General features: G+C 51.5%; 1 protein-coding gene across 1 annotated transcript; it reads left to right on the top strand.

Annotated features, from left to right (window-relative positions):
- Window positions 1-722: 722 nt before the first annotated feature.
- On the top strand, window positions 723-24,834 carry TCTN1 (tectonic family member 1; the record flags this gene model as incomplete). Its single annotated transcript, XM_080717574.1, has 15 exons — window positions 723-918; window positions 2,301-2,421; window positions 5,332-5,462; window positions 7,601-7,752; window positions 8,843-8,942; window positions 11,840-11,949; window positions 12,539-12,559; window positions 14,513-14,647; window positions 14,763-14,835; window positions 16,093-16,271; window positions 16,677-16,770; window positions 18,164-18,299; window positions 20,034-20,196; window positions 23,292-23,417; window positions 24,691-24,834. 15 exons carry the CDS (start codon window positions 723-725, stop codon window positions 24,832-24,834), a joined length of 1,881 nt encoding a protein of 626 aa, XP_080573700.1.
- Window positions 24,835-25,376: the final 542 nt, after the last annotated feature.

Here is a 25,376-nt window from a genome sequence, read left to right as displayed (position 1 = left end):
CTGTTTCAAAATAAAGAATAAGCCGGGCGTGGTGGCGCACGCTTGTAATCCCTGCGCTTGGGAGGCGGAGACAGGAGGATCGCGCAGGTTCGAAGCCAAGTTAAAAAAAAAAAATAGGTCTGGGAGTGTGGTCCGGAGGAAGAAGGGTTCCATCCCCAGTACCACCAAAATAAAGAATAAAAAAAAAAAGGGTGTGGGGGGTGTAGCTTGGAGGTAGAATGGCCCCTGGGTTCAATCTCCAGTACCAAAAAATATATATATATATAATATATTTATATATATTTATATATATTTATATATAAATATATTATATATGCTATATATAATATATTTATATATATAATATATTATATACAATTTATATATAATATAATATATATATTATATATATAATGTCGAAGGAAGGTAGAATGGCCCTGGATTCGATCCTCAGTTCTGAAAAATAAAATAAAATAAATAAAAATAAAAAATAAACGCGCCGTAGACCTACAAGGAACCGCAGACGGATTCACGCCCTGGTCTCTGGCAGCCCCGCCTCTCAAGGCCCCGCCCCCAACAGACCACGCCCACCACTCGCCGTCCGGGTCAGGCCACGCCCCCGCCGCGGATTCCCGGGCCGTTCGGGCTCCTTCCCGTGAGGCCGCGCGCCCGGCTGTCGCGGTTGCCAGGCAACGCCGTCTCTTCCTCCGGGCCCGGCGGCCGGCGCGGGCTTCCACCCGGCCATGGGGCGGCGCGGGCTCCGGCCGCTCCTGCTGCTGCTCCTGGGCGGCTGGGCCCCCGCCATCGCCCCGGAGGAGCCCACCCCGGCGGCGGCGGCGGCCCTCCACGCCAGCGCGGCAGCCCCGGCCGCTCCCGGGCCTTCGCCATCTCCCAGGGCCCCGCGGACGCCCGGCCCCAGGCCCAGCGCGGTCACCGACGGTGGGTACCGGGCGCCGACGGGGCCGCTTGCCCGGCGAGGCGGGGTGGCCGGGGAGGACGCGGGGAGGCGGGGAGCCCCGCGCCCTGCAGACGCTGCCGGCGCCGCGGAGCCGGGCATCCTCCCGGCAACCCGGGTCGAGCGTGTTGGCACCCCCCGGGCACAGTATCACATCTTTAAAGTACCTGCGCTGACCTCGGGCGACCTTGCTGCCGAAGACGATGAACGGATCGTGCAGCCGGGGAGGAAACTCAACCCGAGGCTTGCATAGGCCGCGGGGGTCCCGCTGTTCGCTCCCGGCCGGCCTGCGTGCTAGGAGGGGCACCTTCATCCGCAGCCCGCGCTCCTCCAGGCCTGGCTGGCGGACGCCCTGGAGGAGCCGCTGGTGTCTGGTTAAGTGCACTCACATCTTGGATAGCTACTCTTCTTTTTCTTCCTTGAGTTATTAAACACTATTGCTTCTGCGCTTGGGAGGCTGAGACAGGAGGATCGCGCGGGTTCGAAGCCAGCCTCAGCTCCTTAGTGAGGCTCTCAGCAACTTAGTGAGACCCTGTTTCCAAATAAAATAGAAAATAGGTCTGGGAGTATAGCCCGGGGGTAGAAAGCCTCTGGGTTCCATCCCTAGTACCACAAAAAAAGAAAAAAAAAGAAAAAAAAAAGAAATAGGCCAGGGGGTATAGCTCGGAGGTCAAATGCCCCTGGGTTCCACCCCCAGGACCACCAAAAAAAAACAAAAAAAAAACCAAAAAAACACACTATTGCTTTACCCTCAGCGGTCCTAAAGCTGCCTACAAGGGCATTAAGTTTGGATAACAAATCAAGACTCATTTTAAACACAGAAGGCAGGGAACTTTTTACATTAGTGGCCACCAGTTGCAGTGCTATTTCACAGTCAGGTACAGGAGTCTTTACGCCTCCGGTCCTATTTTTTTATTCTTTATCTTGAAACAGAGCCTCACTAAGTTGCGGAGGGCCTCACTAAGTAGCTGAGGCTGGCTGTGAACCTTTGATCTTCCTGCCTCGGCCTCCCAAGGTGACGGGTGCGTGCCATCGCATCCGGCTGCGTGCCGATTCTTAAACCTGTGTGGCTTTTCAGCCTCCTCTGAAGGGTTTTGAAAACTGCAGGTGTCTGGGTTTCATAGTTACCAAACCAGTGTCGCTGGAGGTACCGCGGGGCTTCCCAAGCGCGTCAAAAGATGCGCCCCACTGGGAAATTGCTGCCCTGAGTGTCAGGCTGGCTAATTTCCACTTCTCCAATGCTCCCCAAAGCGCCACAGGAAAAACAAAACGCGTGGGGAACCGGTTTATGGGCCCTGGTGGCGGCGGGGGCCAGGCAGGGCCTGCAGATGGCAGCGCTGTGAATCCTGCCTGTCTGTTTCTGCAGTTGCGGCCCTGTGTGTCTGTGACTTGTCCCCAGCACAGTGCGACACCAACTGCTGCTGTGACCCTGACTGCGGCGCTCTGGACTTCAGCATCTTCTCTTCCTGTTCCGTGCCAGTTGTCACGTAAGCACGACGCCTGCCCCTGATCACGCCTGACCAGGATAAGCCGGGCGTGGAGGTGCAGGCCTGTGACCCCCGGGCAGGACAGTCGCAGCAAGGAGTGAGACTTTCATCAGTCTAGTGAGACCCTGTTCCTTTCCTCCTCCTCCTCCTCCTCCTCCTCCTCCTCCTCCTCCTCCTCCTCCTCCTCTTCTTCTTTTTCTGTACTAGGGGTTGAAGCCAGGGACATTCTGCCTCTGAGCTATACCTCCAGCCTTCTTTCTTTCTTTCTTTCTTTCTTTCTTTCTTTCTTTCTTTCTGTACTGGGGATGGAACCCAGGGTAATTCTACCTCCGAGCTTCACCCTCAGCCCTATTTTTTATTCTTTATTTTGAAACAGGGTCTCACCAAGTTGCAGAGGGCCTCACTAGGTAGTAGTTGATGCTGGCCGTAAACCATGATCCTCCTGTCTCAACCTCCCCAATGCTGGGATTACAGGCATGTGCCATCACACCCAGCTCTTTATTATTTTGAAACATGGTCTTACTAAGTTGCAGAGGGCCTCACTAAGCAGCTAAGGCTTGCCGTGAATCTGCCGCCTTCCCGTCTCAGCCTCCCAGGTACTGGGATTACAAGCATGTGCCATGATCATGCCCGGCTTATTTTTATTTCTTATTTTTTGTAGTACTGGGGATGAGACCCAGGGGGCATTCTACCTCCAAGCTACACCCTCAGCCTTATTTTTTAGTCTTTATTTGGAAACAGGGCCTCACTTAAGTAGCTGAGGTTGGCCACAAACCTGTGATCCTCCTGTCTCAGCCTCCCACGTACTGGGATTACAAGGCTATGCCACCACACCCGGCTGACCCTGTTTCAAAACAGAAATAAAATAGGGCTGGAGGTGTAGTTTAGAGATAGAATGCCTCTGGGTTCAATCCCCTATACCACAAAAAAAAAAAAAGAAAAAAGAAAAGGAAAGAGAAAGAAAGAAAGAAAAGAGAGAAAGAAAGAAAGAAAAGAAAAAGAAAGGTAGCAGAAAGTGAAAATCTACCCAGACTCAAATAACCCAAACCCGGCTTCCTGTTTTCTGCCTGTTCAAAAGCCACACTGTGCAGAGCAGGGTGTAAACCGGCTTCTCCTACCGGCAGCCGCCAGGTGACAGTGTAGGCCGAGGAGGGGAAGGTGTGTTCCTCCCGAGAGACACTCTCACCGTCTGGAGGCCGAATTGCCCTGCGGCGCGCTGGCGAATTGACCGCGGGGCTGCCCAAGGACGGGTGCCGGTGGGTTTGCCCGCTTGTGTTGTGGCCGTGGTACTTGAAACTAAGTTAAGCAGAGGGCAGTAGTGCTGTGCTCGTTGGTGACCCAGACGGGCACCTGTTCTCACAGGCCACACTGGGAGCTTACGAGGCAAAGAGTCTGTTCTCCATAATTGATGTCGTAGCCTAAACTTCACAGACTTTTTTTTCTTTTTCTTTTTTTAACAGTACTGGGGATGGAACCGGGGGGCATTCTACCTCTGAGCTTCACCCCCACCCCTATTTTTTAGTCTTTTATTTTGAAACAGGCTCTCACTGAGTGGCAAGGGGCCTCACTAAGTAGCTGAGGCCGTCCGCGAACTGCGATCTTCCCGTCTCTGCCTCCCGAATGCTGAGGTTACAAGGTGCGCCCCCACGCCTTGCTAATTTACATGGAGCATCTTAGCATGTTTTAGCAAGCAACACACAATAATCTCATAATCTCATAAGAGATTATTTCATCGACCCAATAGGAAACTGAATTTGTGCCTAATATTGTAAATAAATAAATAAATAAAAGCCTGGAGAATTGGCCGTTGAGGTCAGGCTAATTCTGGGGAAACTTGGACTATAGCAGGTTCTCTGTTGGACACCATCTGTTCGCTGGTGCACCCCAGCCTGATTTTTATCTCATTTGGAAACAGGGTCTCACACCCTATAATCCCAGTACTTGGGAGGCAGAGGCTGGAGAGTGCAGGTTGGAGGCCAGCCTCAGCTACTTAGTGAGACCCTGCAACTTAGCGAAACTCTGTTTCAAAATGAAGAATAAAGAATAAATTACAAGTATGGTGGCGCAGGCTTGCCAGCATTCGGGAGGCTGAGACAGGAGGATCAGGGTTCACCCTCAGCTACTACTTAGCGAGGCCCTCTGCAACTCAGTGAGACCCTGTTTCAAAATAAAGAATAAAAAATAGGGCTGAGGGTGGAGCTCGGAGGTAGAATGCCCCTGGGCTCCATTCCCAATACCACAAAATTAAAAAAAAAAAAAAGAATAAAAAAATCAGGCTGGGGGTGTAGCTCAGAGTAGAATTAGAATGCCTCTGGGTTCAACCTCCACCCTCCCTCCCCATACTGGAAAAAAAAAAACACATAGTAATATTTGTTTAAATTTTTTTTCCATTAGAGGTAAGAGTTTCAAATGCCAAATATTTGAACACCGAATAAACGAAATAAAAATAGAAATAGGGGGGAGGTGAGTTGGCCTGGACCACCCTCCCCCCATGCCATTTTGGCATGGGGCTGTAACTATTTTCTGTATTTCTAGCCTTTTAATACACTTCTTTAAATCTTAAAAAAAAAATAGAAATAGTCGTAAGATCACGCTCTCATAAATACCCTCCATGTAACTGTTATTGTATGGAATTTATTGTGTGTGGCACTGGGGATTGAACCAGAGGCCTTCTGCCTTTGAGCTACGCCCAGCCTGATTTTGTATCTTAGTTGGAAACAGAGTCTTGCTAGGTTGATGAGAGGCTCCCTGCTTGCTGAGGCTGTCCTCGAACCTGGATCCTCCTTTCTCAGCCTCCCAAGTACTGATACAGGCCTGCAGCATCACGCCCAGCTTTGATAACAATTTTGCTGATACTATTATGTTTATGCCCTAAAACTTTACGTGACTGTTTTTTGTTTTAATTTTCAGGGGTGATAGCCAGTTTTGTAGTCAAAAAGCAGCTGTCTATTCCCTGAATTTTACGGCAAATCCACCTCAAAGGGTGTTTAAGCTAGTGGACCAGATCAACCCGTCTATATTCTGCATTCATACTGCAAACTGTAAGTATTTGATGTTCATAGATTTAATGAAACTCTGGAAAAGCTTTTCTTTTAAAATTATTTTAAGGTCGGGCGCGGTGGGCACGCTTGTCATCCCCGCGCTCGAGAGGCGGAGACAGGAGGATCGCGCAGGTTCGAAGCCAGCCGCGCGCGCTGACTTAGGAGACCCTGTTTCCAAATAAAAATGTAAAAATAGGTCTGGGAGTGTAGCCCGGAGGTAGAAGGGCTTCCAGGAACCCCAGTACCACCAAAAAAAAAAAAGAAAAAAAGAAAAGAAAAGAAAGTAGTCATGTTTATGTAGTTATCTTTTCAGTTCTTAAACTTGATTTCAAAGGTGTTTATACCATGTATAAACACACACACACCCCAAAACAAAACAAAACAAAAACCCCACCAAGTATATGTTTGTGGTGCTGGGGATGAAACCCAGGGGCATTTTACCTGTGAGCTACACTCCCAGCCCAATTTTATTTCTTACTTGGAAACAGTGTCCCTATGTTGGGGAGGGCCTCCCTCAGTAGCTGAGGCTGGCCACAAACCTGCGATCCTCCTGTCTCAGCCTTCCACATCCGCGGATTACACGCGTGGGCCACCATGCCTGGCTGCACCTTTTTATTTTCTGTTTTAGCTTTATTTCCTCCTGGTGTAATGGTCGGAAATCAGGTTCAGCTCTGAACGTCACCTGTGGTTTCTGTTTCCTTTTTCTTTTTTCTTTTTACTAAGACTATTTGCGTGAAAACAGGATCTTTATTTTTATCTGAGCATTTAGGTCAAGCCAGTGTCTCTCGTGCACAGCACACGTGAGCGTGGAGTGCTATCAAGATACCAAAGATCAGAGACATTTATGGTTTTATTAAGGTTAAACTTTATCATCTTGAAAGCCGGGCGTGGTGGGCACGCTTGTCATCCCCGCGCTTGGGAGGCGGAGACAGGAGGATCGCGCAGGTTCGAAGCCAGCCTCAGCTACTGAGTGAGGCTCTCAGCAACTTAGTGAGACCCTGTTTCCAAATAAAATATAAAATAGGTCTGGGAGTGTAGCCCGGAGGTAGAAAGCCGTTCCACCCCCAGTACCACCAAAAACAAACAAACAAACAAACAAAAAAAAACTTTATCATCTTTTTTGAATGTCTTTATATATATGCATTTTTAAATTTTATTTTTATGTTTTCTTCTGGCACTAGGGATTGAAGTCAGGGGCCTTTACCTCTGAGCTATACCCCCAGCCCTAATTTATTTATTTATTTATTGTGGTACAGGGAGCATTCTACCTCCAGGCAATTCCCCCAGTCCTATTTTATTTTTTTAATTTGGAGACAGGGTTTCACTAAGTTGCTGAGAGCCTCACGAAGTTGCTGAGGCTGTCCTCAAACCTGTGCTCCCCTGTCTCAGCCTCCCAAGTACTAGGATTACAAGCATGCACCACCACATCCAAATTTTAATTTTTATTTTTAAAACGGGGCACGCTAGGTTGATGAGAGGCTCACTGAGTTTCTGAGGATGGTCTCGAACCTGTGATCCTCCTGTTTTAGCTTCTGAAGCGCACGCACGTGCGTAAACACACTTTGTATTTTAATTTTACATCAACCTTAATGCTACTGAAAACTGTTTCCCTGGGCGTGGTGGCGCACGCCTGTAATCCTAGTACTTGGGAGGCTGAGACAGGAGGAGCACAGGTTCGTGGCTAGTCTCAGGAACTTAGTGAGGCTCTCAGCAACTTAGCAAGACTCTGTTTCCAAATAAAAACAAAACAGGGCTGCTGGGTATAGCTCAGAGTTAGAACACTGCCAGGTTGAATCTCCAGTACCGACCCCCCCCACAAAAACACATATGCACACACGTAAATTATAGATGTCATATATAGTAAGCGTATCTTTTATGCTAATTTAAAATACTTTTTCCAGCTGGGTGTGGTGATACATGCTTGTAATCCCAGCATCTGGGAGGCTGAGACGGGAGGATCGTGTTTCAGACAGCCTCAGCTACCTAGTGAGGCCCTCTGCAACTCAATGAGACCCTGTTTCAAAATAAAGAAGAAAAAATAGGGCTGGGGGTGTAGCTCGGAGGTCGAATGCCCCTGGGTTCCATCCCCAGTACTGCTAAAAATATAAAATAAAATAAAATACTTTTTCTAAAAACAGATAAACCAGCGTTATCCTTTATCAACCCAGAAGTGCCCAATGAAAACAATTTCGACAGATTGATGGAAGCGTCCGATGGCTTCGCAGTGAACCCGCAACCCGACGTTTCTTCCTCAGCCAAATCGGACACTCCGAAGACCGCTAACTACGAGGTGAGGCGAGGCCGGGGTCTGTCCTCTGCCCTCCAGCTCCCTGACCTTTGAGTTCACTGCAGTATGCTACCAGCAAAACGATTTTCCGGAGACAGAACTGATATCACAGACTAAAAAATCTAGTGTGAGCCGGGCAGGGTGGCGCGCTTGTCATCACAGGATTCGGGAGGCTGAGACCGGAGGATCGCGGTTCGCGGCCAGCCTCAGCTGCTTACGCCCTCTGCCACTCTGTGAGACGCTGTTTCCAAAGAAAGACTAAAAAATAGGGCTGGGGGTGGAGCTTGAAGGGAGAATGATCCTGGGTTCCATCTCCAGTACTGCAAAAACTTTTTGTATGATTTTTAATGTATACCATCATCTGCATCTAAATAATTAACACTCGCCTCTCACGTCGAGCCCAGGCACCCGTTCCTGTCTGCAGAGGCACGCGCTTCTGCCAGCTTCTTCCGCACCCTTCTAGAAGAATCCCAAAGTTCGCCAGCCTACAGGTGCAGGGACATGAGCCGGGCGTGGTGGCACACGCCTGTAAGCTCGGGAGACTGAGGCAGGAGGGTCGCAGGTTCAAGCCAGCCTCAGCAGCTTAGTGAGGCTCTCGGCAACTTAGCAAAGTCTTGTTTCCAAATAAAGAATAAAACAACATAGGGCTGGGGATATAGCTCGGAGGTAGTACCCCAGTACAGTGTCATGCATATAAAACATAACTTAAGCTGGGTGTGAAGTCACACTCTTGTAATCCCAGTCCTTGGGAGGCTGAGACAGGAGGATCGCAGGTTCAAGGCCAGCCTCAGAAGCTTGGGTGGCCCTCTGCAACTTAGTGAGGTCCTGTTTCAAAATAAAGAGTAAAAATTCAGTTGGGAGTGAAGCTCAGAGGTGGCATGCCCCTGGGTTCAATCCTCAGTACCATAAAATAAAATAATAATACACCTGAAACGTCCTTTAAAAGGGAAGGGGAGCCAGAGGCCAGCCTCGCGGGCCAGGGCCGCTCGTGTGTTGCTGCCCTCTGGCCGGCTGCCCACAGCGTTGGTGGCACTGAGTAGGTGGCGCTGGGTGCTGAGCGGCGCGCAGCAGCTGATGGTCGTTGCGTTTGCAGTACGGGGCTCGTCTACAGACTTCAGACAACTCTTCGGCTTCGTTTCTGAGATTTCCATCACCACTGACGTCATCTCTTTGCACTGATGATAACCCTGCAGGTGAGAGAGCGGCCCTCGTTCTTTTTCCTTATAAAAAGACTTTGCTAGCCAGGCGTGGTGGCGCACACTTGTAATCCCAGTACTTGGGAGGCTGGGACAGGAGGATCACAGGTTCGAGGCCAGCCTCAGCAATGTAGCCAGACCCTCAGCAACCTAGTGAGATGCTGTTTCCACATAAGAAATAAAATCGGGCTGGGGGTTTAGCTCAGAGAGAGAATGCCTCTGGGTTCAATCCCTGGTACTGCAAAAATAAATAAATAAATAAATAAATAAATAAATAAATAAATAAATAGACAGACTTCAAAGCATATGACTCCCCACCATGCGGAATCTCTTACTACATACGGTCTCCGCCTCGGCCCTGGGAGTGGTGAGCAGCTCAGGACCTGAAAACAGCCCGCTTTGTCGTTGGACACTTTCAGGGGCTGGGAGGTCCGGAGCTTGACCAGAGCTGCGTTTATTAAGCACTTTCTACATGCTGGTCACCGCGCTAAGTGCTTGCCTGTGTTTTTCCACTGATCGGCAGAGTGACATTTATTTATTTATTTATTTATTTATTTATTTATTTATTTATTTATTTATGGTGGGGATGGAACCCAGGGGCATTCGACCTCCGAGCAACACCCTCAGCCCTATTTTTTATTCTTTATTTTGAAACAGGGTCTCACTGAGTTGCAAAGGGCCTCATTACTAAGTAACCGAGGCTGGCTTCGAACCTGCACGATCCTCCTGTCTCAGCCTCCCGATTGCTGGGATGACAAGCCTGCGCCACCACGCCTGGCATTTTTTATTCTTTATTTTGAAACAGGGCCTCGCTGAGCAGCTGAGGCCGGCCGAGAACCGTGATCCTCCCATCGCAGCCTCCCGAATGCTGGGATGACAAGCCGCTATCCTATTCTGATTTCAGTCCCTTTGGGAAGTCCCGCAGGGCTGCAGTGGCCGGAGTCTGGCCACTTTCTAGACGAGGAAGCGGAGGCACAGGGTCCCTGCTGCGCTCAGTCAGGCGGTGGTGCTGCGGGGACGGAAGCGTGCGCGGCCGGGGAGCACCGCTTCTCCTTTTTGGAGCGTGTGAGGCGCCGCGGACTCACCCTGCCGGGCAGCGGCGCTCACATCCATCAACAAACACCCCTGTGAAGAGGCTGAGTTACAGAGAGCCAGGAAATGCCTCCCGCTAAGGAGGCCCAGAAGCCACAAGAATCACAGCGAGCCGGGTGCGGAGGCCCTCGCGCGAGTCCCAGCGCTTGGGAGGCTGAGACTGGAGGCTGGCAGGTGGCAGGACCGCCTCAGCATCCTAGGGAGAATGCTCCTGGGTTCAACCCCAGTAACAACACACACACACACACACACACACACACACACACACACACACACTAATTAATTAAAAAGAAAGCAAAACAAAGGACAAAAAGAAGATGCCATTTTCACCTGTCAGATTGACAGCGCTCAAAAAATTTGAAGCTGGCCAGCCGTGGCGGCGCACACTTGTCATCCCAGTACTCGGGAGGCTGAGACCGGAGGATCGCGGTTCGCGGACAGCCTCAGCTACTTAGTGAGGCTCTGAGCAACTTCAGTGAGACCCTGTTTCAAAATAAGAATAAAAAATAGGGCTGGGGTGTAGCTCGGAGGTAGAATGCCCCTGGGTTCCATCCCCAGTAACAACAACAACAACAACAACAACAACAACAACAACAACAACAACAACAAAAAGAAGCAGCCGCAGCCGCAGCAGCAGGTGCAGCTGTGCGGATCACGCCGCGCCTCCTCCCGGGACTGTCAGTCGGCCGCGCCCCCGTGAAGGGCAGCGTAGCCCATGGATGGAAATGAGAAGCGCAGGAGCCCTCGCACCCCGCTGTCAACCTGGAGGAGTCGGCCGGCCCTGCAGAAATGCCGACCCACGGGCGGAAGAACAGGCACGGCGGTGCGTGATGCGCGTCTGCGAGAGCAGGGGTGCCGACGTGTGCATCGCCGGGAGCGGGTGGGATGATTATGCCACAGCTGGAAAACATGCGAATTAGCCCAAAACAGGAGGAGGAAGCTCTTCATATGCCGCACAGACTGATCTCCGAGATACGCTGACTGCTGGACTGGTGTGCTTGCGCAAGCCTGAAACTCCAGTACTTGGAAGGCTGAGGCAGGAGGATGGCAGGTTTGAGGACAGCTCTAGCCACTTAACGAGACCCTGTTTCAAAATAAGAGAAAAAAAATAAGCCGGGTGTGGTGGTGCACACTTGTAATGCCAGTACTTGGGAGATTGAGAAGGGAGGATCACAGGTTCACAGCCAGCTTCAGCTACTTAGTGAGACCTTCTGCAACTTAGCCAGACCCTGTGGCAAAATAAAGAATAAAAAATATGGCTGGGGGTATAGCTTGGAGATAGAATGTCTCCAGATCCGATCCCCAGTTTCGCAAATAAATAAATAATTTAAAAAATAAAAAGGGCTGGAGGTGTAATTGGGAGTTAAAATGAGCCCTGGGTTTAATCTCCAGTACCCCCCCCAAAAAAAACGTGTTCAGTAGAAAAATCAAAGAACAGAATAATATGTCTATTGTACATTTGTTCCTCAAAGAGAAAAATAATTTAAAAATATTTACATACGTATTTCTTTTATTGTCACAGACTATTTCCAGAAAGACCAGAAACTGACCCATTGCCTCTGGGGAGGGGTGTTGGGAGGACAGTAGTCGGAACGAGGCCGCTCGACATCGTTTTGTACCTTTTGAATTGTATGCACCTATTACCTAGTTGAAAACTCTTAAACCGTATTTTCAGCAGATCACCTATCTGTGTTGGAATTTACTTTGCAATTTTGTGCAAATTGCAGTGTTTATTTTAGTCCGTTGGACAGTTGAAAAATGTCTTCTTTTCCTCTCCCCTTCGGAAATGTTCTGCGTTCCAGGCTTTCTGGTGAACCAGGCTGTTACGTGCACCAGAAAGATGCGTTTAGAACAGTGCGAAGAAATGGAGGCCCTTAGCATGGCGTACTACAGCAGCCCTACAATTTTGCAGGTAAGAATTATTTAGAGGCGGAACTGATTCATTAGGTATGTTTCCCATTCTTTGTTCCCTTTTAAGAAATGATAAGTGTAAGCCGGGCGCGGCAGCGCACGCTTGTAATCCCAGCATTTGGGAAGCTGAGACCTGAGGATCGCGGTTCGCGGACAGCCTCAGCTACTTAGTGAGGCCCTCTGCAACTCAGTGAGACCCTGTTTCAAAAATAAAGAATAGCCGGGCGTGGTGGCGCACGCTTGTAGTCCGTGTGCTTGGGAGGCAGAAATAGGAGGATCGCGCAGGTTCAAAGCCAGCCAGGCTGGCTTAAGAGTCCCTGTTTCCAAATAAAAGTATAAAAATAGGTCTGAGAGTGTAGCCCGGAGGTAGAAGGGTTTCCAGGAACCCCAGTATCACCAAAAGAAAGAAAGAAAGAAAGGAAGAAAGAAAGAAAGAAAATAGGGCCGGGGACGTAGCTCGGAGGTCGAATACCCTTGGGTTCCATACCCAGACCCGCAAATAAATAAATAAATAAATAAATATATAAAATCATGAAGCCACATCTCTGTGTTGCACTTAACAGTATGTGTTATGGTTTCTTTTTGTGCAGGTGCCTAATTCGAGAATAAAGGTAAGAGTATTTCTAATGGAAAGTAAACTAGATCATAGATCATAATATACCGTCTTCTTTTCTTTTCTTTCCTTTTCTTTTCTTTTCTTTTCTTTTCTTTTCTTTTTGGTGTGTGATACTGGGTATGGACCCCAGGGGCATTCTACCTCCAAGCTACACTCTCAGACCTACTTATTTTTTATTTTGAAAAAGAGCCTCGCTAGCCAGGCGTGGCTGGCATTATGGAGGGCCTCACAAATCGTTGAGGCTGGCAGCAGACCTGCTATCCTCCTGTCTCAGCCTCCCAAATACCGGGATTACATGTGTGCGCCACCACGCTCAGCCGCTGTCTTATTTCTGAGCGCTCTGAGAAGAACACTTACAACTAGGAGAGTACCGTATCGCGTTACAGAAGCAGCTGCCAGAAAGCCAGTAGAAGTACGCAGTACACAGTTCAGATTGTTGGGGCTCCCCACCTCTTCCTGTACTTGACTGGTCCGCCTTCCTTCCTTCGTTCCTCCCTCCCTCCCTCCTTCCTTTTGTCACACTAGGGATGGAACTCAAGCCCTCCATATGCCAAGCAAGTGCTCTACCACTGAGCTACCTGGGCCCCTTCACTCTCCGCCCCTTAGAGGTGACCTGTGTGGTGCTGTGGGCCCAACCCAGCCCTCTCAGGCACCCTGCTGTCTTGCTCTCCCACTCCCCCAGCGCGCACCCTGGGGGGTTGAGGGTGGGTTCTTTCCTGGCCCGGGGGTCTGTCGGGCTGTGGCCAGGAGGCCAGAGAGGACCACTGTGTGCTTAGCCCTTGCGGGCCCATGCCCGGTGCCGGCCTGTGGACACATCCCTTGGGGGCCCGGGCAGCGGCCTGGTGATCGTCCCCCAAAGTCTGTGGGACCGGCCGCTGGGCTCAGAAGTCAGCTCCGTGTTTTTTCCCATGTGCCATTGTTCTCCGGTGCTGAGCGGGCAGCGCAGCCTGCGGGGCCTGGGCAAGGCCAAGGCGGCACGGCCACCCCGCCCATGCAGGAAGCAGCGCGGATGCTGAGTCTGGCTGTGGTTGATCTCGTGAAGCCTCTGGACACAAACATTTGTGCCAGGGCGACACTGGAAAGGAAGTGGCCACGCACACCTGCGCAGGGGCCCGGACCCCTCCTCGGGGAGCTCGCTCTAGCCCCAAGGCCTCCTCAAGAAGCCTGGCTGCACTTAGCATCCGCCTTCCTTCCCCAGCTCCTCCCCAGGCCCTGGCACCCACTAACTGACTTTTTGCCTTCATGGATTTGCCTGTCTGGACATTTCATATACATGGAATCAGATAATAATGCCGGCCCTTGGCGTCTGGCTTCCTTCTCTTAGCAAGTTTTTCTCTCTGTGAGTGTACTAGGAATTGAACCCAGGGGCATCCTACCTTTTTATTTTTTGTTTTGAAACAGGGTCTTGCCAGGTTGCTGAGCGTCTCACTACTTGCTGAGGCCGGCCTTGAACCTGCGATCCTCCGGTCTCAGCCTCCCAAGTTCTGAGCTGATGAGCATGCACCACCGTGCCCAGCTTAGGATGCTCTGAGGACCCATGGGTGTAGCATGCACCTGTGCTTCACGTCTGTGGCTGAATGCCGTTCCTCGGTGTGGACAGACCACCTGGTACCTATCCGTCCATCAGCTGATGGACATCCAGGCTGTTCTCTGGTTCCACCGGCTCAGAACAGGCAGCTGGGACCCAGTCTTTGTGTGGACACATTTTGGAAGCTGCTGCTTTTCAGCCGTGGGTTCTGTCCTTAGGATTTCCTCGTGGGTGTACGTATGTGTGTACATCCAAATGTCTCTGTTTGCAAATGTGCAACCACGGTCGGCGCGTTGTTGGGCCACGCTAACCCCCGCGTGGCGATCCCTCGTAGCAGCGGCCCCTTGCAAGGCTTTTGCCGTCGTAACCATCGGCCGTAGAGTGTCGTGTCCATGGTAACCCGGGCTTTGTGCTATCCAGGTCCCTATCGCCATCCAGTCCGTCGTCATCCAGTCGCTAAACAAAACCCGCGTGCGCCTGGAAGACGCCAGCGTCCTGGGGCCCCGGCTCCTCCGTGTGGGGCCCGAGCAAGTCTGCAGCAACGTGGTGCTGGAGGTAAGCATCCACCTGGCTTCCCAGTTGAGACGGCGAGCGCCGGGGCCGCCCAGGGCCTGGTCCATCCCTGCCGGCGCTTCCCTCGCCACCGCCTGCCCGCCATGGCTGTCCGCAGAGGCCCTTCTCCACTCCGCTCCACAAACCCAGTGTCTCGCCAGCCGATGTCAAGGTTCTGGGGCTGCCTGCAGGTGTGTTTGGGGACGTTTCCTCTGCAAAGGACGCTGTGTGAGGTGCTGCCTGGTTTTACCAGCTGATTTGCAAAAGTTGGACGCGGAGAGGCTCAGATGACCCCTGCCCGCTGGGGCGATGCTGAGAGCGCCTCTCCTAATCTGGAAACAGACAGAAGCTTCAAGAAATGGGAACGGTAGTCGGGCATGGTGGCACAGGCCTGGGAGACTGAGACAAGAGGATCGCAGGTTCAAGGACAGCCTCAGCAAGTAGTGAAACTCTCATCAACCTAGTGAGACCCTTTATTTTTATTTATTTATTTTTTTATGTGGTACTAAGGTTCCTGGGAGCCCTTCTACCTCCGGGCTACATTCCCAGACCTAGTTTTTATATTTTTATTTGGAAACAGGGTCTCTTAAGTCTGTGTGATCCTCCTGTCTCTACCTCTCAAGTGCGGGGATTACAAGCGTGCGCCACCACGCCCGGCTTAGTGAGACCTTTCTTTTTTTTTTTTTTTTTTTTGTGGTGCCGGGGATGGAACCCAGAGGCTTTCTACCTTTGGGCAACACTCCCAGACCTATTTTATACTTTATTTGGAAACAGGGTCTCACTAAGGTGCTGAGAGCCTCACTAAGTTGCTGAGGCTGTCTTCGAACCTGCGCGATCCTCCTGTCTCAGCCTCGCAAGCACGGGGATTACAAGTGTGCACCACCACGCCCGGCTTAGTGAGACCCTTTAAAAAAATAAGCTAAAATAAAATAAAGAAGGCCAGGCATGGTAGCACATGCTTGTCATCCCAGCATTTGGGAGGCTGAGACTGGAGGATCGTGGTTCCAGGACAGCCTGTTACTCAGTGAGGCCCTTTGCAACTCAGTGAGACCCTGTTTCAAAATAAAGAATAAAAATAGGGCTGGGGGTGTAGCTTGGAGGTTGAATGCCCCTGGGTTCAATCCCCAATAATACACACACACACACACACACACACACACACACACACACACAGAAGGTTTTGCTGCTTATGAATATATAGTTTTTCTCTTCTTTTTGGTACAGTACTGAGAATAGAAGCCAGGGGCATTCTACCCCTGAGCTACACTCCCAGCCCTATCGTATTTATTTTTTTTGTTGTTTGTTTTGAGGCAGGGTCTTGTTAGGTTGCTGAGAGTATTGCTAATTGCTGAGGCTGGCCTCAAATCTGCAATCCTACCGTCTCAGGCTCCCAGTCCTGGGATTGCAGGTATGTGCCACGGCACCCGGCGGGTATTTGTTCCTGGTAGGGCTACTGAAACGTACTGGAGACAGGCGGACCTGCAGCGGCGTGTTGTTTCAGGCCAGGTACAGCCTCACATACACAGACGCAGGCAGAGTCGCCAGTGCGGGCCTCTCCTTCCTTCTGGGGACGCTCAGCCGGGCACAGGTCCCCCCGCAGCAGAAGTTTGAAATTGACTTTATTCAGGTAAGTTGGAGCCATGTCATCCAAGTATTTACCAAGTAAAAAGAACTTAGAACTTTTTGGACAAAATCAGCTTAGAAGTTTTACCGCATCTGACCCTTGGTGCCCGGGGAAGGGCGTGCGTGCGTGTGTGTGTGTGTGTGTGTGTGTGTGTGCATGTGTGCGTGTGTGAGTGTGAGATGCTTGGACCCAAGCCACACCCAGCCCCTGCATCTTTCCCCCTTTGGGAATCAATCCCCTCGGTGCCGGCTTGTTCTTTTCCAGCACGGTGCCCGCCCACACGCGGCAGGTATATTTAGAGTTGTGCGGGGGAGAGGTTCCCTTATTGGCTGCTAATTCCCCACTTGATACTGAAGGCAGCTCATTCCCCTGCCCAGCGAGCGCTCCCGGCCCCGCACTCTCTTTCAGGACAACAGGAAGGCGGCGCCTCTGAGCGGAAACCCCGGCTACGTGGTGGGGCTGCCGGTGGCCGCCGGCTTCCAGCCGCAGAAGGGATATCCTTGTGCCGAGTGGAGAAGGCCGCGTCCCTGTCCCCGGCCACACGCCCTGTTGCTCGGGGTCCCCTGAGCGTGGTGGGGGCCGGGCTGCGGGGAGACGGGCACCTTGGGGACACAGCATGGCTGAGGGAGGCGCCAGGATAGGTTTTTTTGGTGTTGTTATTTTGGTGCTGGGGATGGAACCCAGGGGCATTCTGTGTCCAAGCTACACTTCCAGCCCCTGTATTCTTTTCTTTTTCTTTTCCTTCCTTCCTTTTTGGAAACAGGGTTCCACGAGGTTGCAGAGAGTCTCACTAAGTTACTGAGGCTGTCCTCAAACCTGTGATCCTCCGGTCTCAGCCTCCCAAGAACTGAGGGAGATCACAGCCCTGCGCCACCATGCCAGGCTAGTGGCAGCTTTTTTTCCCCCTGGTACTGAGGATTGAACCCATTCTACCTCTGAGCTTCACAAACCCCAGCCCTAGTTTTTATTCTTTATTCTGAAACAGGGTCTCACTAAGTTGCAGAGGGCCTCGTTAAGCAGTGAGGCTGGCTGTGAACCACGATCCTCCTGTCTCAGCCTCCCAAGTACTGTGATTACAGGTGTGTGCGCCATCACACCTGGCTGGTGTCAGTGTTTTAAAACAGTGAGGCTCTCAGCAACTTAGTGAGACCCTGTTTCCAAATAAAATATAAAATGGGTCTGGGAGTATAGCCTGGAAGTAGAAAGCCTTTAGGTTCCACCCCCAGTACCACCAAAAACAAAACAAAACAAAAAAAAACCCCAGAAATCTTAGGATAGTTGATACGTGGATGCATTCAAGTTCTCCTTCCTTCTTTCCTTTCTTCCTTTCCTTTTTCTTTTCCTATTGTTGTTGTTGTTTTTTTTTTACTTTTTACATTTTTTGTGGTGTTAGGAATTGAACTCAGGGGCATTCTACCTCTGAGGCACACCCCAGCCCTTTTCATTTTTTATTTTGAAACAGGGTCTCACTACATTGTTGAGGGCCTTGCTGAGTTGCTGAGAATGACCTAGAAAATAATTGTCAACATCCCAGCGACCTAGAGAAAGGAGAACCGGGCCCCCCTCCTGTCTCTTGTTGCACAAGTGGCTCCTCTTCCTCCTCCTCCATTTTTTATCTTTCTTAGTGGTCCTGGAATTGAACCCAGGGGCTTTTTTTACCTCCCAAGCTACACCCTCAACATATTTTATTTTTGTCTTTAAAACAGGGTCTTGCTGGGTTGATGAGAGTCTCACTTGTAGCGGCCATCCTCAAACCTGTGATCCTCCTGTCTCAGCCTCCCCCAAAAACTGGGATTCCAGGCGTGCGCCACCACACCTGGCCGTGGTACCGTCACACTAGAGAATCAGGCGGCTCCACCTCTGTGGGTCATTCCTTAACTGCCCCCGAATGTCAGGGATAATTCAGACCATGGACAGATCTGGACAGCTCACTATTCTCCACAGCACCAGTGAGCAGGACTGCCTGGCGAGGGAGGGGGTCCGGACCCCGGTGTTGTTTGGTTACGATATGCGGTCTGGCTGCCAACTGAGGTGAGAGCCTGATGGTTTGTGTTGATCAGAAAAGGATGCATTTCCCCTGTATCACTTTGACCAGCCTCTGCCTCCGCGGATGAGCACTTTTTTTTTTTTCAGTACTGGGGATGGAACCCAGGGCATTCTACCTCCGAGCTACACCCCCGGCCCCACTTTTTGTTCTTCGTTTTTTTTTTTTTGTTTTTTTTTTTTTAAGATTTAAAGAAGTTTATTAAAAAGATAGAAATACAGAAGACAATTACAGCCTCATGTACCTAACATGAGGGGGTGGTTCGAACGAATTCATGCTTTGTTCTTTTTTTTCTTTTTTTTTTTTTTTTTTTTGCGGGTCTGGGGATGGAACTAAGGGGCATTCGACCTCCAAGCTACACCCCCAGCCCTTTTTCTATTCCTTATTTTGAAACAGGGTCTCACTGAGCTGCAGAGGGCCTCACTAAGTAGCTGGGGCTGGCCGCGAACCGCGATCCTCCGGTGTCAGCCTCCTGCGTACTGGGATGACGAGCGCGCGCCCCACGCCCGGCTTTATGGCCATTATTAATGAACAGCAGCAAACTGATCGCAACCATTTTTCTTACCAAATGTGATGGAGGAAACGTCTCAAAAATCCCAGCTCAGACTCCTCCGAGGCTGCAGCAGCGTGTGCTCAGGAGGCCGGGAGGGCGTGGCGGGGCGGTGTCTCACTGGGGGCCTCAGCGCCAGTGGAACACAGTTTGGGAATCAGCGCTTTGGATGGTCTCCTTGGCCGGGATTCGCAAAGCTGGGGCTGCTTCAGCCTCCGTCAAATCATCTGCCCGTAGGAGAGGGAGAGCGTCATGAGCAGACGGGCTTCCGTGCAGAGACCTCCATTTTCCTTTATTTGTGGTACTGGGGATGGAAGCCAGAGGCCGTCTACCTTTGGGCTCTGCTCCCAGTCCAATTTTATTTCTTACTGGGAAACAATCTCGCAAAGTCGATGAGAGTGTCACCATTTGCTGAGGCTGTTCTCGGACCTGTCCTCCTCCTCACAGAGACCTTTAAAAGCTGCTAGTGGAGCATTCGGGAGGCTGAGACGGGAGGATCTCCGTTCACACCTAGCCCCAGCTACTGAGGCCCTCTGCAACTTAGTGAGACCCTGTTTCAAAATAAAGAATAAAAAATAAGGCTGGAGGATATAGCTTGGAGGTAGAATGCCCCTGGGTTCCATTCCTAGTACTGAAAATAAAACCCCAAAAAACTAAAAAAAATCTGCCGGTGGGCCAGGAGTGGTATATGCCTCAAATCCCAATACTTGGGAGACTGAGACAGGAGGATCATAAGTTTGAGGGCAGCCTCAGCCACTTAGTGAGTCCCTCAGCCACTTAGTGAGACCTGGCTTCAAATAAAAAATAAAATAAGATAGGGCGAGGCCGGGCGTGGTGGCACACACTTGTAATCCCAGCATTCGGGAAGCTGAGACCTGGAGGATCACGGTTCAAGGACAGCCTCAACTACTTAGTGAGGCCCTCCGCAACTCAGTGAGACCTGGTTTTAAAATAAAGAATAAAAAATAGGGCAGGGGGAGTAGCTCGGAGGTCAAATGCCCCTGGGTTCCATCCCCCCAGACCCGCAAAAAAAAAAAAAAAAAAGATAGGGCTAGAGTATAGCTTGGAGGTAGAGGCCCTTGGGTTATATCCCTGGTACCACAAAAAATATATGTAAATAAATTAACATATGCAGGACTGGTGCTGAAGGGCTCCTCTTTCCTTCCTGAAGGCTGAGCAGCGCCGTCCCGTGCCGGGTGCTGGCGGCCAGGGTGGAGAGCCTGCTGAAGGGCCAGGGCTTCCCGGACTACGTGGCCCCCTTTGGAAACTCCCGGGCTCAGGACGTGCTGGACTGGGTGCCTGTGCGCCTCATCACCCACCCGTCCAACATGAAGGTAAGCGGGCCTGCTCCTTCTGCGAGGGGACACTGCGGCCGCGGGGCACTCTGTGAGCCGGGCTCCTTTTCAGATTGGCCTGAATTGTGTGTGTGTGCGCGCGTGCGTGCGTGCGTATGTGTGTGTGTGTGTTGCTAGAGATTCAACCCCAAAGCGTCCTACCTCCGAGCTCCGCTCCTACCCCTACTTTATTTTTTGTTTTTCTGAAACAAGGTCTCACTAAGTTGCTGAGAGCCTCCCTGCTGGCGCAGGCTGTCCTCGAGCCTGCGAGCCTCCTGTCTCGGCCTCCCAAGTACTGAGATTACAGGCGTGCGCCCGCACCATCCAGGCTGACTTCAGTTAGCAGCGTTAAGGTTTGAAGCGTTTTCTCTTCTGTGAAGTGGGCGTGATGACTGTCCAGAGAGTTAAACGTGGCCACAGCTTTGGTCCTTGGTCACCCCAGAAATCGAAAGCACTGCCAGCCCCCGTCCCGTCTCCACACCGGGGCGTCCCTGTCCCAGGAAATCCGGAGCCTGAAACGTTTGAGGACCAGTGTGACGCTCCGAGGGACATTCCCTGTCTGGCCTCACTCAGAGTCACCCTCAGGCTGTGCAGAGGGCAAAAGGAAAATGTGAACTTGGCTTGCTGTTTTTGTTTTGTTTTGTTTTTTGGTGCTGGGGATTGAATCCACAGGCATTCTTCCTCTGAGCCCCATCCTCAGCCGTATTTTTTTGGAAACGGGGTCTTGCTAGGTTGATGAGAATCTCACTATTTGGTGAGGGTGACCCCCTGTCCCGGCCTCCCCAGTACTGGGATGACAGGCGTGGGCCGCCATGCCTGGCCAACTTTGGCTGTAGACGTGGGTCCGTCCCCACAGCTTCTCCGTCGTCACGTTGGTGCAAATATTCCACCGTCTGAAGAATGCAAACGCCAAAACCCTTCCAGTGCCATGCACTTGGGATACTGGCCGCTCACGGTGCCCGTGCCGGCCGCTGCCCAAGCCGCGAGCCAGGCTCCCTCCCGGCCAGAGCCAGCGTGTCCCAGCCGCTGTCCCCGGTCCCCGGGGCAGCCCACGCGAGTACTGTCAATTCCAAAGTTCCCCAGCGAGTTTAGTGGAAGTTGACATCCTACAAATAGGTTCGCCCGCGTGACTCTCCCGCCCACCTGCCTTTTGTCTTCGAGTCGCAGCGTGGGCCGTCCTGTCACGCTCGGGCTCCGGAGGCGTGCTCGCCAACGCCCCCATAATTGCCCAGCTTCTTGTCACCGGGACGCTCATTATCCGCTTGGCTATTTATGGCACAGGAGCCCTGGGGCGCAGGAGCTCAGCGCCCGGATCCCGCAGAGACCCGGGGTCACCACGCTTATCTCAGCTAACTCTGCCACCCCGTGAGCCCGGCAAGTCCTCCTGGAGTTCTTGACACTGGGTTAAGACACACGGTTCCATTCCTGCCCCTCCAGGGGGAAGACTCGAACCGCGATCCTCCTGTCTCAGCCTCCCAAATGCTGGGATGACAAGCGTGCGCCAACACACCCGGCTTGCAAGTTCTTTTTAAAGGGAATACCAAAGCCAGGCATGGTGGCTCACACCTGTCATCTCAGGACTTGGGAGGCTGAGAGAGGAGGACTGCAGGTTGGAGGTCAGCCTCAGCAACTTAGCGAGGCCCTCCTCACAATTTGGTGAGACCCTGTTTCAAAAAAAAAAAAAAAAGCCGGGCATGGTGGCACATACCTATCATCCCAGTATTGAGGAGGAGGATTGTAGGTCAGAGCCAGCCTCAGCAACTTGGTGAGATTCTGTTTCTAAATAGAATCCTGTTTCCAGTTTCTCTCCTATAGCCTCTGAGGTAGGTGCAGACAGTAGACAGGGCGAGCCCTCAGGGTCAGTGGGACTTCAGCCCCCAAGCTCAGCCTGGGGAGGGACACAGCGGGTGCGGTGGTGCACGCAGGCAGAAGGATGGCAGGTTCGAGGCCAGCCTCAGCAACTTAGTGAGGCCCAATTTCAAAGTGAGAAGTTAAAACTGGCATGGCGGTGCACATCTGTACTCCCAGTACCTGGGAGGCCGAGACAGGAAGAAGGCTAGGTTGTTTTTGTTTTTGTGTTTTGCAGTACTGGGGATGGAACCCAGGGGCATTCTACCTCCAAGCTACATCCCCAGCCTAGTTTTTATTCTTTATTTTGAAACAGAGTCTCACTGAATTTTCTGGGGTCTCACTTTAATTTGAACAGGGCGTCACTTAGGCAAAGGGCCTAAGTAGCTGAGGCTGTCCTCGAACTGCGATCCTCCCGTTTCAGCCTCTCGAATGCTGAGATTACAAGTGTGCTCACCACGCCCGGGTCAGGAGGGTCAGGTTTGCAGCCAGCCTCGGCAACTTAGTGAGGCCCTGCAACTCAGTGAGATGCTGATTCCAAATAAAAGTTAAATGGGGAGCCGGGCGTGGTGCGCACGCTCGTCATCCCCGCGCTCGGGAGGCTGAGACAGGAGGATCGCGCGGGTTCGAAGCCAGCCGCAGCTACTTAGTGAGGCTCCCTGTTTCCAAATAAAGTATAAAATGGGTCTGGGAGTATAGCCCGGAGGTAGAAAGCCCCTGGGTTCCACCCCCAGTACCACCAAAAAAAAAAAAAAAAAGGAAAAAAAAGGTTAAATGGGGCTGGGGAGTAGCTCTGAGATAGAATGGCCCTGGGTTCAAAACCCAGTACTGCATGCACACACACACAAGGAAGAAAGAGAGAGAGAAGAGAAGAGAAGAGAAGAGAAGGAGGGCTGGGAATGTAGCTCAGTGGTAGAGGTCTCCTGGGCTCATCTATCATCTATCTCTGTATCTATCTCTGTATCTATCCATCTATCTATCTATCCATCATCTCTATGTCTCTCTCTCTCTGAGGAGGGATGGAAAAACTATGGTAGGCACTACAGTATTTTTGGAGCACCAAGCACTTTAATAAAACGTGCTTTGCCAGTGCTGCTGTTATCTGAACCTCTAGCGTCTATTCATCCTCATGTTCAGAACATTTTGTAATACATGGAACGTTTTATAATTAAAACTCTGAGCTGCAGATTAAGTGTGACAGGAGGTTGTGTAATATTCAGGCTGATACCCGGCATCTGCTTCTGCAGGACGCCTGCCAGCTCCCGGTGGCCTTGGTTATCGAAGTGCGGTGGACCAAGTACGGATCCCTGCTCAACCCCCAGGCCAGGGTCATCAACGTGACCGCACATCTCGTCTTCGCCTCCTTTCCTGAGGTAGGTCTGGCTGGATTTTAAGACGTGAGCTGGGGCGAGGGCAGGGCTCCGCAGTGCGGTGGTTACCTACCATGAGCCCCACACAATGAAGAATCAAGTAACCAGGTGTGGTGGTGCACACCCGTCTTCCCAATACATGGGAGGCTGAGACAGGAGGATCACAGGTTCGAGGCCAGCCTCAGCTACTTAGCGAGGCTCTCAGCAACTTAGGAGACACTGTTTCCAAATAAATAAAACAGGGCTGCGGTGGAGCTCAGAGGTAGAATGCCCCCCAGCACCAAATGCACACAAAAATAACAAAAATAAAATGTAAAAGGTCCAGGTTAAAACAGACGTCCAGATCAATTCAAGTGGGACAGGCAAAATTTATTACTTGGTAAAAAAATAAAAAAGATAATTTGACTAATCTGGATTGTTAAAACAGTCTTCTGAGCCGGGCGTAGTGGCACACACTTGTAATCCTAGTACTTGGGAGACTGACGCAGGAGGATCGCGGTTGGTGGCCAGCCTCGGCAACTTAGTGAGGCCCTGTTTCTTTTTTTTTTTTTTTTTTTTGGTGGTACTGGGGTTCCTGGAAGCCCTTCTACCTCCGGGATACACTCCCACGGGCTACACTCCCAGACCTATTTTTTAACATTTTTATGTGGAAACAGGGTCTCTTAAGCCAGCGAGGCTGGCTTCGAACCAGCGCGATCCTCCTGTCTCCGCCTCCCAAGCGCGGGGATGACAAGCGTGCGCCACCACGCCCGGCTAAGGCCCTGTTTCAAAATAAAAAATAGGGCTGGGGGTGTGGCTCAGGGGTAGAAGCCCCTGGGTTCCATCCCCAGAACCACAAAAAACAGAAACAAAGCAAAATCTATTTGACAGCCATTCTCTTTTACTTGGAGGAAAAACTCCACTAAAAAGTTTTATTTATTTTTGTGTGTCTAGTCCTGGTCATTCTACCTCTGGGCAGAATCCTAATCCCTGTCTCACTCACTTTGAAACAGGGTCTCACTAAATCAGAGAGGCTGGCTTTGAACCTGCGATCCTCCTGCCGGCCTCCCAAGGGCTGGGATTGCAGGCGGCGCGGGGTGCAGTTTCCATTAGCATTCTAGTTTTCCACGATCTGGCAAATCCTCTGAAGGCCGAGTCTGGTCAGCGCAGCTCGCCCTCCGCCCTCGCCCTCGGCTTCCTTGGGTCTGTCCATCCCTAAGCCGACCCGGGGCGGAGGAGGAGCGGGTGGCGAGGCCGCCGTCCCGTGGCAGCCCGCAGCCCTGCCTTTCCCTTGCAGACCCGCTGGGCACAGGCCGGGCCCGTGGCCGTTTCCAGCGCGGTGACCTTCGTGGACGCGGCGGCGCCCGCGGAGCCTGGCTTCCGCGCCCAGCCCACCATCAACGCCAGGCTGCCCTTCGACTTCTTCTTCCCGTTCGTCTAGCGCCAAGGCTCAGGTGAGGTGGTGGGACTGGGACATTCTCCCTCTGGGCTCCATGACCAGCCCCAGCCCTGGCCTCTAGCCCGTGACCCTCCTATCTCGGCCTCCCAAGCACCGGGATTACCAGCGTGCGTCCCCATGCTCAGCTTTATTTTTTATTCTGAAACAGGGTCTCGCTAGGACAATGAGAGTCTCACTAAGTTGCTGAGGCTGGGCTCGAACCTGCGATCCTCCTGTCTCAGTCTCCCACGTACCGGAGGACGGGCGTGCGCCTCCAGTGCCCGGCTCTGTTGTGCGTCCCTGTCCCCTGAGCTCACTTCCTCTGCTTTCTTTTCTCCTCTTGGGAAAGGCAGGCACACGGGAGCCGAGGAGCCGAGGGTTTCTGGGGCGAGGTCAAGCTCAGACCTTCAGTAGCTCACACGGGGAGCGGCTGATTGGCCTGGCTTTAATGTGCGTTATTTCAACACACTCATTGTTTCTAGTTCAGGTTTTTCTTTCAAGTTCCGCTGAAAGAAGTACAAAAATAGCCAAATCAGTACAAAATT

The sequence above is a fragment of the Muscardinus avellanarius genome, assembly GCF_963383645.1.
Source record: "Muscardinus avellanarius genome assembly, chromosome: 21".
In the NCBI taxonomy this organism is placed as follows: Eukaryota; Metazoa; Chordata; class Mammalia; order Rodentia; family Gliridae; genus Muscardinus; species Muscardinus avellanarius.
The sequence above is the reverse complement of the archived record's forward strand: the minus strand, read 5'-3'. Positions and strand labels throughout refer to the sequence as shown.